The sequence below is a fragment of the Anarrhichthys ocellatus genome, unplaced genomic scaffold (assembly GCF_004355925.1).
Source record: "Anarrhichthys ocellatus isolate YVR2014 unplaced genomic scaffold, GSC_Weel_1.0 scaffold25, whole genome shotgun sequence".
Taxonomy (NCBI): domain Eukaryota; kingdom Metazoa; phylum Chordata; class Actinopteri; order Perciformes; family Anarhichadidae; genus Anarrhichthys; species Anarrhichthys ocellatus.
The window spans coordinates 1,980,461-1,994,918 of NW_022280055.1; the positions used below are offsets into that span (position 1 = coordinate 1,980,461).

General features: G+C 44.1%; 1 protein-coding gene across 1 annotated transcript; it reads right to left on the reverse strand.

The window, feature by feature from the left end:
* Nucleotides 1-1,991: 1,991 nt before the first annotated feature.
* thbs1b (thrombospondin 1b) lies at nt 1,992-13,767 on the reverse strand. The gene is made up of 23 exons (XM_031861730.1): nt 13,569-13,767; nt 13,304-13,388; nt 12,554-13,113; nt 12,206-12,281; nt 11,783-11,863; nt 11,511-11,620; nt 11,145-11,258; nt 10,193-10,289; nt 9,154-9,327; nt 8,761-8,937; nt 8,495-8,668; nt 8,171-8,298; nt 7,898-8,050; nt 7,505-7,723; nt 7,252-7,359; nt 6,712-6,871; nt 6,463-6,581; nt 5,135-5,369; nt 4,803-5,030; nt 4,423-4,694; nt 4,217-4,314; nt 3,964-4,103; nt 1,992-3,858 (listed from the first exon to the last, which is right to left on the reverse strand). The coding sequence occupies exons 2-23, from the start codon at nt 13,365-13,367 to the stop codon at nt 3,851-3,853; spliced, it is 3,495 nt and encodes a 1,164-aa protein (XP_031717590.1). The 5' UTR covers nt 13,368-13,388; nt 13,569-13,767; the 3' UTR covers nt 1,992-3,850.
* Between the last annotated feature and the right edge of the window lie 691 nt (nt 13,768-14,458).

Below are 14,458 nucleotides of genomic sequence, written 5' to 3' on the forward strand. Positions count from 1 at the left end.
TCACCACACTTCAAGGCTAATGTCTATATCCTTTAACTGCAGAAGATGCTTTTTGCAGACACATTAGAGGTGATGGAGGTAATTGAGTGGGTGGTTTTCAGCCTTGGCCTGTCATTATTCGAGGCATGTGTGTGGCGAGTAATCATGGTAGCGACTTGCGACTTGAAGGCTGCCAGTTTGAAGACCTGGTCTTGCTGGGATAAAAGTGGGCAACAAGACACACTGTGATTCCCAAAAATATTCACCATCAAGATGTCTTAAAGCCTCAAGGCTAAATCTAATCAGGATAAAGCTACATGAGTAACACCAGAACAATTGTCCATCACTGTCTCTAAGACAACTGCAGTGTGTTTTTTCGGTTTATGGTTGAAAAACTAAATATTTTTGGATTGTGAGTTGTACCATTATCTGAGTATTTCACTTAAGGCTATGGAGAAATTTGAATAGGTGTTACACCACTTTCTGAAATGTTACTAATATTGACAATAGGAAGGCTCAATAAATAAATGAATTGGCTAATAACAATAACAATCGCTACTTGCAGCCCTACAATATATCAATTAACGTAGGGCTGACCCCTCTTAGTCAGTAAGTTGATTATTTGGTCGTTTTGGTCTTTGTCGACTAAGATCTCTTCAGTCGATTAGTCATTTCATAGTCACTATTTTATTGCCCAAAATACAAGCAAGATATAGCAAAATTTATATAAAATCTGACATTAACAGAGAACACATTTCATGCAATAAAACTGCCTGTGTGTACCAAGTGGGGATTCTCCATGAGTCAATACATCCTGACATGCAGCCTAAAAGGGGTCTGAGAGTAAACATGTGGGTGTTTGTAGACAGCTGGCAGAGACTTGTGAGAACTGCAGCTGGTATGAAGATGTCGAGTCTTGCCACATTGTAATAATCCATAATGACTCAAGCTGGGCTGCAACTTATCAAGAACAAGTTTAAAATTGACTTTGACTTTCCTTTTCTCTTCTAGAATAAATGTGTTTGTGTTTTATGCACGAGCAGAGTTGGCTAACCACAGAGAACGAAAGTCACAGACACTCAAACATCAACAGAGAGTCTACGTTAGAAATCACCGCTGTGCAGGACACACTGTTTGACCAGTGTTGCAGCTGAATTGTTGATGTGGTGGAAACAATAGGGCTTGAACACACTGTGCAGTGTCAGAAATATGTTATCAAAAAGTTAAAAAAACGATGCAAGTCTTACAGGAAAATTGAGAAGGTTGGCAAGTGTGGTTGTATTGCCCTGGATTCGTGTGATATATAACTTGTGCTAAGCATTGCAGTATGCTTATAATGTATGCATGTCGAATTTAGGTAGGTTTTCCACATATCAATTTTGGATTGTGTTTTCTTAACTTTTGGGCATATGAAGACCTCTACCAGGTGATCACGATAAGGTATCACCTAAATAGAAAAGACACACAAAATGTTACAGATCGGCATTCACAGGAAATTGATTTTCTTTTTAGCCTCCGTGTCCCGAAGCCAGTCGGCCAACGTCAAGGTTTGTGTCGGTCTAATATTTGCTCTCTGTGTTGTATAAGCTTCTGCAGAGGTCAGTGCAGATCACAGAGAGGTCAGGCAGATCAAGCTGAGGAGCAGACTGTCTGTGTCACATTCCTTATGTGGCCTTCATCACAGAGAGGCGATGTGTGCCTCTCTGAAGGGAGAGAGGCCTGAAAGTACAACAAGGTTTGTTGGCTTGGGGGGGGGGGGGGACGACTGGCCGATTATTTTGACTTTGAACATGTTCAAGTGTTGAGCCTCGGGGCTACAGTAGACCTAATCAAATCCAGTTGTCGTCATGATGAGCTCTGGTTGGTGGTGAATCTGGTCTGAGTGTTTAATGTAAATCATGTTTGTATGTCCACATCATCTCAACACATTCTTGACAATCAACAATGGCCTTAATACTGTGAAACATGGTACGATGGCTTCAATTAGACAAACAAAAGTGAGAGATGCTTGAGAATTTTAACAACTATTTATTGTCTTGAAGTATGCAACAAAATAATCGCTATGAATAAAAACTGCATTTTTTTGCTTTGTACAACTAAGGAAATGTTTACAGACAAGCAAAACTAATTGTACAAAACTAATGGTAACATTGATACACAGTAACAAAGAAGGTAAAAACAATAAAGAACAGAACATCCTCACGTCAGTGTGCAAACCGTTTATACAGATGGACGTGTGGCCTTTGGTAAGGCAACAGATCCTGATAAATTATTTAAATAGCATTTATCTACAAACACGCACGCACACACACACACACACAAATCAACCTCTCACAAACAGCGAAGACAATAATTTATCTGCTAAAAACAGCACTGGACATACACGATAGAGCAAAATGATTTATAAAAAAAAGAAATCTCCCATTTTGACTGTTCTTTTTACTGGGGCAGATCATGGGATTGGAAGCTTGTTGTGTCTTTAGGAATGAAATGTCATAGTATTTACAGCTCATGCTACAGTGGCACTAAGATGTCCATCTTTTTAAAGGAATATGAAAAAAGTACTTGGTTGTGTGTTTTTTTTAATCAAATTATACAACAGCTATGAGGTAATATTTGTACATCAAAGATTTCCTTTGTTTTTCATCTCTCTCTGAAGAAAACGCACACAAGTCACATACACTTCATGCTCATTAGCCCTGTCTGAATAATGCCTGATTTACTTTGATAGACACTTCCACCTGGATGTACCTGATTTTGGATCAGTTTTCACTGTGATATTGGATGAATTTTTTTCTTCTTCACTTTTTCAACGCATTCAAATTTCTTTTGCTGCCTACATTGTAGGCAAGAGTCAATAAATTACGTGTATTTACATAATTTCAAATGGAAATCCTCAGAAACTGAGGGAGGAACATCTCTTCTTTTCTGTAAAACATAATCCTCATATTTCTTTTTCTTACTGGTTTAATATGGGAAGCTCGTCACTTGCCACTCACCCTGAGAGTTGTTTAGTTAACAAGACATCAGCATCAACAAAGCCTATGATACTTTAAAAAGATAGCTGACCTAAATTTTATTTTGTCTCTCTTCTCTACAGAGATTCTTAGGTCGATGGGTAAAAGCACTTTTTATGTTCCAGTCTTCCACATACAGTACATGCATGACCACACACATCCATAACATAATGTTGCCCATATTTCTAACCAGCTCTACTCCCAACAGTTTCCTTAAGTCCTCAATAACCAAGAGCCCTAAAAAAATGTTATTGCTGTCCTCATCCTGTGTCCTCAAAAGTTGTGTCATTCAGAATCTACATCCTGGCAGATCTGGTAAAGCAAAGGGAATATATCATCAGTTTTTTTTTTTCTTTGGGATGTCCATCCCGAAGGTAAGGTAGATAGGCACACAGGCTGAAGAGGTGAGACAGAAAAAGCGAGAGAGAGAGAGAGATGTAAAGGCTTGGAAGTGCATAGTTGTCTATGGGGAGCCGTTCCCGCACAGAGATGAATGAGGTCTTCCAGAGAGCGAGAAAGCAGGTAGAGCTGGAATAAAAAGGTGTTTGTGTCCTACTGGCAAAGCTAGACGGCTTGTTTTATTTTGCCCCAGCTCTCCCTGCTCTCATAGATGCTAAGGGTGGAGGAGAAGGGGCTCTCTGATCCTCAACTGGCAATCAACCGGTTGGTGCTCTGCCCAAACCAGGTTCAAGTGACCCTGAGGCGGACCACATGCCCTTCGCCTCGTTCGAGTGTGCGTGTCGCAGGAAAAAGAGTTGCGGAGATAAATCGGTCCCTGGACTTTGCATCAGAATACGTAAGTTCATACTTTGTACAAAAAAGGTGCATTCCTCAGAGCTTCCTGCGCCGTGCATTTAAACATCTGTTAAAAGAAGGAGAGACAATAAAAAATGTTGGACATGGCCTCAATTTTACGAAAAGATCATCAAATGTTTTCCGGGGAAGTAAATTTGACATAAATCCTTACCTCTGCATTCATACTTGAGGTCTGAGAAGTATACCATCTCTTGTGAGAAGACAAAAAGACCTAGCCTGCCGCCGGCATATGTCTTGTCATAGATGTTACCAGAATCTGCCATGATCTTCTTGCCCTCGTACATCACAACTCTGCAGGAATGAAGGAAAAATGAAAGTTGGTGAGGTCCAAAGCTTGGGATGATAATGTCAAACCCACGTGAAGCGTAAACTTATATGTGGACTAACTAATATCCTCTGCCCACCTAATGAGTCCTGTTCTCGGTCTGTGGATCAGATGCCATCTGTAGGCGGTGAAGTCTTTCCATCCAACGTTCTTAGGGTCATGCCAGAGAGTGCGGACCTAAAGCATCGGGGAAATAAACAGCCATGGGTTCATCTTTTCAAATGTCCCTATATTAAAATGATTCATTGAGGTGTATAACCTCCAAAAGTCCACCAAATGTCTTACCTGTCCTGGAGTATTTCCTGTGTGCCAGAGGGCGTTCCTGAGGTGCTCTCCTGGGCCAGTGGTGGAGTTAACCATTTTAATAGACAAGCCTGAGTAGCCCTGGGCCTTGGTGGGTTTGTTCGACCAGTATGTCTGCGTAATCTGCTTCCACATCACCACGTAGAACCGGGAACTGGACTGGTAGCCGAACACAAAGCCGGCGTAATCATCATCCCTCTCTGTGTTGATGAAGAAAGTCCCACTGAAGTCCACTGAATTGAACTCGTGGTAACCTGAATGAAAAATGCATGTTAGAGGCCAGATTTTCAGAGCCCAATGAATGTATGCTCTTTAGGTGAAATTTTGCACACAAAATATCACAACATATTCTTTTTACTTACCAACAGCGATGCCAGGGTCGCAGTTGACAGTCTGCACCAGCTCTTTGCCCTGATGGCGGACGACCCAGTTAGGATCAATCTGCGAGGTGCCTTTAGGGTCAAGAGGAACCATCTGGAACTGGCGGAAGTCCGTCTCACTAATGTCGAAGTTCTCTGGGCACACGTCGTAGATGTCAGGAACGTTGTCTTGGTCAAAGTCGTCTTTGCAAGCATCTCCACGGCCATCACCTGAAAAATATGCATCGCATTTTCATTATTAATTGGTAACTAAGGTTTTTCAAATATCTCTCGATACCGTCCTTTAGGGCTGAAACATGGCCCATTGTGCTCACCATCAGCGTCCAGCTGGTCAGGGTTGAAGGCCAGTCTGCAGTTGTCCTTGTCGTCGGGGATGCCGTCGTTGTCGTCATCGTGGTCACAGGCGTCTCCCTTGCCATCCTTGTCATGGTCAGCCTGGTTGGCATTAGGGATGTACGGACAGTTGTCCAGGTTGTTCTGGTGTCCGTCTTCATCGATGTCCTGGTTGCTGTCACACTTGTCTCCCACGCGGTCATCATCTGAATCCACCTGCAATGGTACAATGCTTTGATGTCAGACTCATGACTTGTATGGATTAAGGGGACAATGAAGTCTTAGCAATGCTAACACAGGCGATTACATTCCACTTTGTTTATTTTCATTCACTGCAGTGTTTCCTGCTACTTTTGTTCTGTCATCTCTCCTCTCCTGCTTTCATTAAGGACTTTCCTGAGGCGGGAATCACTCTGCAACTTGGAAAGCTGCCAAGCTCAATTTGTCTCAGATCTGTCAGCAGGTTTTAGCTATTGAAAATCAAACATCTCTCTTCAAGACTCTGTTGCACCTCCAGCTTCTGTAGTGAAGGGAGAAGTCATGCTAGCCCTACTTGGCGGTGCTGGAAACACCCTGCTGCATTAAGAAAGAATAGGTACAAGAGGAAGGAGATGAAGGGTGGGATCTGGCTCACCGTGTAGAATCCTAATTCTGCTGCCACAACTTTTGAAGAGGGAATTTGTTTTGTTGCAGTTTTTGTAATCTTTGGCGCAGCATGTTACATTGCCGTGTCCCTGCCTGGACTTGTCTTTTTTGGCCTTTAATTGCATTGTGCAATTCACTGACAATCTCAATACAATCTTTAAAGACCACATCAGTGTAGCTTTAGACTAGCCCCTCCTTCCCCTGTCCTTTTCTTTTTTACATTTCTTGAGTCCCGTTGTTAAATGCATTCCTATTTCTCAGTGTAGCATAGCACAGGTGGACTGAGCAGGCCCATGGTGCACAGACAGAGCATGCACACAGCCCAGGGCCAGCCCATTCCTCTGTAATATGCAGCCTAGGGCCTCTTCTCTCACATTAGCCAGCTAACGTCAATGGGCCATTGAAAAGACCCCTAGACCCCCACCACGCCTTATTGAACTGATGTGCCCTTGAGCTGCATACAGGATTTACTCCACCTTTACATGGCGTGATAAAGCTTAGACAGCTACACAGGGCTAATCACTGAGGCTCTGTCTCAATTGAAAGACAGATATATGCTGAGCTATAGAGAAAGGCAGGGAGATGAATGTGGATTATTGTTGGTGGGTGAGGTGGAAGGAAATGGGGAAGGGCGGTGTGTGTCTGTGTGTGTGTGTCCACACACCTGATCAGGATTATGTTCCAGCGGGCAGTTATCGCACATGTCTCCCACTCCGTCCAGATCTGTGTCTCTTTGGTCGACATTGTACACATAGGGGCAGTTGTCCTTTTCATTCAGTATGCCTGTGGAATTAATGGAAAATGATGATATGCAAAGCCACTACATGAGTACAGAATATTACTAAAAGTATGACCTCACTTCAGCACAGATATAAAGGATTTCCAGAGGTCTATTAAACTTTCCAGTCCTCACCATCTCCATCAATGTCCACAGCGCAGGCGTCTCCCTCTCCATTGTTGTCTGTGTCTGTTTGGTCTGGGTTACTATTGTAGGGGCAGTTATCACAGCGGTCACCCACGTCATCGCGGTCGTAGTCATACTGCCTGGGGTTGTACACGAATGGACAGTTGTCCTGTTTCACAAAGACAAAGACAAAGGGCAAGACAAAGAGTTTAGGATAGCTTTTCAGGTGCAAAGCTGGTCATTTGCCATCTGAGCCTGAGTGGATATATTTTTTCAAGGAGGGAGGGATCCAGGATCAAAAGGTTCTATGTTTTTAGGCTCTGTCCCAAATCTAATGTTGGAATTAGCAAACACACAGTGCAGCTCCTTTACCTCTCTGTTGGAATTTTAGGTTTTGGCTAAGTCCTCAGAGAAACATTTGTTTTCCTGCCTCCCCTCCCCTTCTCCCTCTCCACCGGCCTTGTTATTAGACAGCATGATGAATGCAAAAATCGCAGGACACACACACACATGCTACTGCTATGGCTATATGTGGAGACTTTTACGTACCCTATCATCAGGAATGCTATCATTGTCATCATCACTGTCACAAGCATCTCCAATGCCGTCCTTATCGTAATCTTCCTGTCCAGAGTTGGGGAGGTTGGGACAGTTGTCCTGAATAACAAACAACACAGTCAGACAGTCAAAGATGAGAACAAACATACACGTAATATGACTTTTACTCTGCTAAGACAGTCATTTCGGAAGTGCCTTGGCTTTACGGAACATAATACTGCCTCGCTGCTTTACCACTAATTACCTTTTTGCAGTGGTAGGTGGCGTTCTCCACACAAACCAAGTTAGCATTGGGCCATCCATCCAGATCGGTGTCTTCTCCACAGATATGGCCGTTGCCAGCATAGCCTGGCCTGCACTCGCAGCGGTACATGGGATCGGCAAAGTGTCCGAGGTAGTTACAGCGGGCGTTTTTGTTGCAGTCATGGCTTCCATCGAGGCAGGGATTACGAGCCGTGCAAACCTGGAGAGGGAATGAGGGATGCACAGCTTGAATGATCAGTGATTAGACTGGCACTTCCCTGGAGACACAGTGTAGTTGTAGCAGTTATTCCTATTGTCAACATGTTATTATAATATTATACGTCCTATTTCTTTTGGCCAGAGCCTTTGCATTATGCATTAAGACACCACTTGCCTGTTTCTTAGCGGCAGCCTGCTCCATACCTCTGCCGAACGGTTGGGGTCCAGAGTAACGAGTGGGGCAGGGCAGACAGTTGTAGCCAGGATCGGTGTTCTCACAGCGGTGCACACCATTGAACACAAAGCAAGCATCTGGGACCTCCTTGCACTGTTTTAAGATAAAAAGAACAACTGTTGAAATAATTAAGACTTGGTAGATGTTGAAAAAGGCATTAAACTATGTTTGTACCTGACAAATTCATAGTACAAGGTCTAAGGAATTTTTTACCTCATCTACATCTTTACACTTGATACCATTGCCAGTGTAGCCAGCTGGACACTTTCCACACTTCCAGGAACCATCAGGGAAACTGATGCACTTGGCTCCAGCAAAGCAAGGGTTAGACAGGCACCCATCTGAAAACAGCAATGTTGGCCCATTATCAAGACATCATCTGCAACATCAAAGGTGTCGAGGATCTCGGTATATAAAAAAACATCACTAGATAATTAAAACTAAAAGTTCCCCCCCAAAAAAACAACAGTAATATAATCAATTACAGCACAGTAAAAAAAAATGTCAGAAGCTCTGTTATTGATTAAAATGCCTCACCAATTGGACAGGTTTTCTTGTTGCATATCTGGGTGTCTTTGGCATTACCGACACACTCTTTGCCACCGTATTTCGCTGTGGGGTCGTTGCACAAGCGTTTACGAGTTTGGACACCAGTTCCACAGGAAAGAGTGCAGGTATCCCATGGTGACCAGGGTCCCCAGTTGCCATTGACTAAGGGAGGCGAGAGGAAAATAGGATTGACTTCTATACTTGCGGTGTACAACACACAAATGCAAGCAAGAATATCAGATGGTGAGACTCACTTGGGCACGGAGATTTCTGACACTTCTTGGTTTGCCGGCCCTCTCCCTCACAGTCCTTGCCTCCAAGCTGAGGGGTGGGGGAGTTGCAGAGGCGGATACGGGTTATGAAACCAGCACCACAGGTGACGGAGCAGGATGACCAGGGTGACCAATAGCTCCAGCTGCCGTCCTGCTTGACTGAAGGCAGCAAGTGAAAGGTCAGCGGTCAGTTATCAGGAAGCAAAGCGATGGACCACAGTGACAGTCTATCATATATTATGACACACAGATGATGACTCTAGGTTATCTCACAGATAACTACATATACTGTAGATTAGAATGGCTGTGCTCGACATGGTCTGCATACTCGTTTGCGTATTGGTTGATGGGTGAGTGTATGTTGTGTTGACTCACATCGCTTGTCGCACTCCTGGAGGTAGCAGTCGCGGGTCTGCACAGAGGTGCCCTCGCAGTTGTTATTGATACGGTCGCAAGAGCGCCCGCGCTGCTGGATGCCCCGCCCACACGACACGGAACAATGGGTCCATTCAGACCACGGCGACCAGCCGTCTTCTGCATAGTCGCTCGCTGAGCAGGAGGGTGAGGGAGAGAGTATGAGAGAGAGAGGGGAAGAGACAGACAATACAAGAGCTATTCCGGCAAGGCAGCACCCCCCCTCACAAACACCCCCAAGCCTAAATGAGGAGGGAAAGCTCTTAAAGCGGAGGGCTAATAGTGTGGATTTAGCTGGGACTTGGACAGATAGAAGGCCGTCTGTTGAGAAGGAGGGTAGAGACTAACATACAGAAAGAAGCTAGAGAAACAGAAAGGGCCACTGTCCTCAGCATAGGGATGCCCCATTGGCTTATGTTTTCCTAAAGAGGAAACAGATTTCGCAAACACGGCCCAGGGTGTGTAATGACTTCAACAAGTGGCTGAGGTCTGGATGAATGCAGCTCCCCCTGTTTATTTAGGTTTTAGGGAAGCAGTGCAGCCAAGCCTGCATAGGTATGAAGAACATGTCACTTCTCCTCATGTAGAAGATGGCTTCACTAAACAGCCAACCATTTTCCATCCCGCTTTAACCAATTTGGCAAATTACAGCCATTTCAAAGATATTTCGGAGCACAAAGCGCCAATGTTCCAAACACATAAGCACCCTTTCACTTACTCGGATGTTATTGCAGTTAAATCATCACTAAAGTTAACATGTTTTCTCTTGAATAGAAACCTTTACATCGAGGGAAATATTTGTGGCTTTTAGGTTTCTATGGCAAATGACATAGAAACGTCTCACTCTGTGAATAGGGCCGTGTTAGCTGAAATATATATATACGTTCTGGCTTTAAAGTGCCATTTATACAGGAGCTTACAGTGAAGGTTTATATAAGCGGAATTGCAGTGTACTTATAGCTATGCAGATTCTAACAATGAATTGGACAGAAATGCTTACGTGTTCCACAGCGTGGGCAGCACTCCCCATCAGGAACAGTAGCATTAGCACAGGGGATCAGGGGGCAGGAGATCTTGCGGCACACAGTAGCAGAGTTCTGCACAAGCACAGAGATCAAATATATGATTAAACACGTCCTCAAATATATAAATCGATATCACTCCAATGTTGCTGCAATTTTCTTCCAAATTCTGTCCAGGTGCTGGGTTAAACCCCCGCTACAGAACTGTGTCACTTATTTGGAGTTGGTTGTCTTAGTTGTATGGAGACCCCAGCAGACAACCACCTGCCCACTGGGTCAGGAGAGGATGGGAATGAGGCCAAAGTCCTAATAATGGAAGTCAGTTTCTCTGTAGAGCCGGACTGGGCACTGAGCCCCAAACAAGTAAAGCCAGCCTGCCAGCACAACCTGTGTGGGTGCACTGTGAATTACTCAGGGATAACAGCGGCCTCTAACTATGCATGCTAATGCTCTCCCTCCTGGATCTGATCACTGACTGGGAAGAAAAGGGGAAATGGGAACAACTCGTGTTTAGAAGAGGAAATTAGGAAATAAATCGTATTGATGAAATGCAGGACTCCTCCTTGCCAAGTGTTTTGCACCTCAACGGTTCTTTCGAAATATCAGAGCCAAGGTCTTGTTCCTAATTAAAATGCATCACTTAAAGTCTGGTCAAGTCCCTGAAGGCCATACTCAAGTTGAACTTCTGTCAACAGACCTCTCATTACAACAGTAAAGGCTGCTGGCCTTCTGCCAGGCCTTCACACTACTAATTACTGACCAGATCCGTTGAGTTGTGGTAAGTGTGTGTGTGTTTGTGTGTATATGCGCCTGCTCCGATGTGAGTTGTCTTTTCATGAGTGCGTGTGCCAACAAGTCCGAGCATGGAGTGCACGCCCTCACACGCGTGTTTAAGTACTTAAGAGACAATATACACGCTGGAGATCTCACCTGACAAGTGCACTCGGTGCAGTCATCGACGGTCCACTCGTCTCTGTTCTTGTGCACAATGCCGTTGTGGAGGCAGACGCCGATGCGGTTCTTAATCAGCTTGTTCTCATCCGTCTAGGAGGGAGGTGTAGGAGAAACAGACAAAACACAGATATGGTATATTGATTAAAAACAACATCTGACCAATAGAGTTACCACATCTCCGTAGGAGAATATAAAGTATCTGTCTAAAATGATTTAGCTGGACAACTGTACAGGTGAATGTAACACAGAGACAAGACACATCTAACAAACACAATCAAATGCAGACAGGCAGGCTGTCTCTTGCACTCTGCCCCCAGACGGTCTGGTGGGTTTCCTCCTTACCATCTGGCGGAGTTCACTGGACAGCTCCTTGACCACCACACCGAGGCCCTTCAGCTCCTTAAACATGCTGACCAGGTCCTCACAGGAGAAGCCACAGACCATCTGCAGGTCTTCACCAGGGCAAAAGCACAGGGAGGAAGGTCATTAATTGGCAATGAAATTAAAAACAAAAAAAAAAAAAAAATCTCATTCCTAGTCTAGTATAGTCAGTCTCTGGTTGGACTCTAATCAACAGACATGAGCCAGTAAAACAGTGCACATGTCAGTAGTACCTTTAGTCTTGTGTCCAGTGTATTCTGTTCTGATGGCTGAGGAGCCATTGAGGTTCTCCAGGATCATGGAGTCAGTCGTTGCTGAAAGAAGATAAGTAAATAAATCAAACCACATCTGTACATTCGTCGTTATGGTTGACTTATTGGTGAGGGAGCATATTAAATGTTACACAACCCACACCGCAATAAATCCTTTTGAAAAGTAATAAGTCAATACTGCACAGCCCAGACTTTGAGACCACAGTACCCTGAGGATATATGTAAAGTGGCATTCCTGTGTGATAAGTGGTAAACAGCTTCCCATTTAGGGTTTGTATGTAGAAATCAGCAAGCACATTAAGTACATACTCAATTCTTTGATAAGGACTTGGACTTGGCAGTACATGAAGCAGATGAGCGATGAGTAAATGTCTGATTACTTACAGGTTTGGCATCCTTTGTTGCGGAGGACGGCCTCCAGTGATGCTCCAAACACAAACCTCACGTTTTGCAGGACCCCCTGCAAGTATTTGATGTTCAGTTTAGGCTATCATCCGGGACATCAGGAAATAAAACCGCTTTTCTTTTTCATCTGTCTTAAACAATTCAAACAATCAAGCCCTGCCATATAATAATTTTTACGCTTTACCAAATTGCGTTTTGAGCAAAAACTCTCCGCTGACGACATTAAAAAAGAGACGTGATGCCTCGGTGAAAAAAAAAGAAAGAGAAAAAAAAACAATTTCCTAATTTAAAACTAAATCTCCCGTCTACACGGGCGCGTGCTCTCACCATGAACCTGTCCCTCACGGCTCCCTTGCCGATCCTGAGCTGCGCGCTGGCTGGGGTCTCCAGCGTCAGGATGCTCTGGATGGGCGCATCCAGCTCGGCGGTGTTCACCTCCTCGCATCCCGCGTACAGCTGCGCCCGGTCCTCCTGCACGAACAGCGTGATATTCTTCCAGTGGCCAGTAGCCAGATCCACATCTTCGATGGAAACCACCTGCTGCTTGTTCTCGGTGGAGAAAACTATGTCCAAGGTGTTCGCCTTCCCGTTGGAGACGATCTCGAACACGGGTCCGGAGCCGTCCCGCTTCTCCACGGTCAGGAGGCTGCCCCGGGTCCGTTTGGACTGCTTGAAGTTGAGCAGCAGGAGGAATCCCCTCTCGGCGTGGATGGAATCGATCAGGTCCCGAAAGGCGCTCTCGGAGACCGGGGGGATCAGGTCCGGGTTGAGGATCTTGTAGGCGGGGCTGTACGGGTCGTCTCCTTTCACCAGGGTGACCCCGTGGTTCTTCTTCGGGACTTGGACGTGCTCAAACAAGTCAAACACGCTATTGTCGTCTCGACTCTCTGCGGGTGAATAATAATAAGCAGTCAGCCTTTGTTAGGCAGTGGCCTGGATGTTGATTTCAGTTTCAACACACTGCGAACTTTTTTTTTAAACCAGACTATCATAATAATAAATGATAGCTTCCTGTCTGAAAAGATAATTCATATTCTGAAAAGTTCAAGTTGAATCACTTAGTTCTGCCAAACTCACCTGCGACTCGCGCACTCTCGCAGGTCCAAAGCATCAATAGCAAAAATATTCCTGTCAACTTCATTGTGAAGCACCAACCTGCTCCCTGTGACAAATAACAACAAAAAAAACCTTCAAAAAATTACCATTCATAAAATGACTGTCAGACAAAGTCAGTGTGCAACAGGTTGAAAATAAATATGTGAATTGAGTCGGTCACGAATCAATAATAAATGCCAGTGCAGCTGCAGAAATAGTCCCATTCCTTAGAATATTTGCCACTCACCTGCTTCACGAAATCAGCAGAGCAGAAGTGATAAAATCCTGCAAATTATTTAGAAAATCCAGCAATAATCCTCAGGAATGAATTTATGGCGAGTTATTTAAAAATATAAAAGTTCCACCGACAAAAGAAGGGAAATAAGAAAATCTTGCGTGTTTTTTTTTTTTTCTTGATTGCAAACTTGTCCTTGCTGGTATCGGCTGCTAAAAAACTCCCTTTTAAGCCGAGGGGGACAAAGTGCTATTTAAATAGTTTGATGCCATTCCTAAGAAGTGGCCTCGTCCAATCACGGTGAGGGGAGAAAAAGGGACGAGCTTATCCTCTTAGCTCAGAGAGAGAGAGAGAGAGAGAGAGAGAGAGAGATGAAAAAACGTTTTGGGACCAACTTCAGTGTGTTGCTCTCAGACTTTTAATGGACCACTGTTTCCTCTGACAGCGTCCATCCATCAGTCTTCAGAAGCATTTCCATCTCAGAGATTCCCATCAGCACACTGCAAACTATTGTTATATTCCTATGATATTCCACAGGTGTCTCTCTGGCATGCAAAGTGAAAATATCTTTAAAAAATGTACCATTATTATTATAGCGCCATTATGGTGTCAGGCATAGTGCTTGATAATATTATAAGAATGTTGCGGCTACTGTGGCCCATAATGCACATCTGCAACTTATATTAGTTATTTCAATGTTTTTCATTATTTCATGTGGTGCAATTTATGTTCCTAAGAAACATTCTATCAGATATATATGTGTGTGTGTGTGCGTGTGTGTGTGTGTGTGTGTGTGTGTGTGTGTGTGTGTGTGTGTGTTTACTATTTTGTTGTATTCTTAAATAAACTGTGGAATAACTCCGTATTGTTCAGACTGTTTAAAAAAAGTGTTTTTCATGTCA

What these genes read in the sequence shown, in the direction of transcription:
- thbs1b (XM_031861730.1), bottom strand. Translation starts at nt 13,367, where the DNA reads ATGAAGTTGACAGGAATATTTTTGCTATTGATGCTTTGGACCTGCGAG. An exon ending in TCAGAAATCTCCGTGCCCAA is followed by an intron (nt 8,669 to 8,760) that starts GTGAGTCTCACC and finishes CGCCTCCCTTAG; the next exon opens with TCAATGGCAACTGGGGACCC. An exon ending in CAGGAAATACTCCAGGACAG is followed by an intron (nt 4,315 to 4,422) that starts GTAAGACATTTG and finishes CCGATGCTTTAG; the next exon opens with GTCCGCACTCTCTGGCATGA.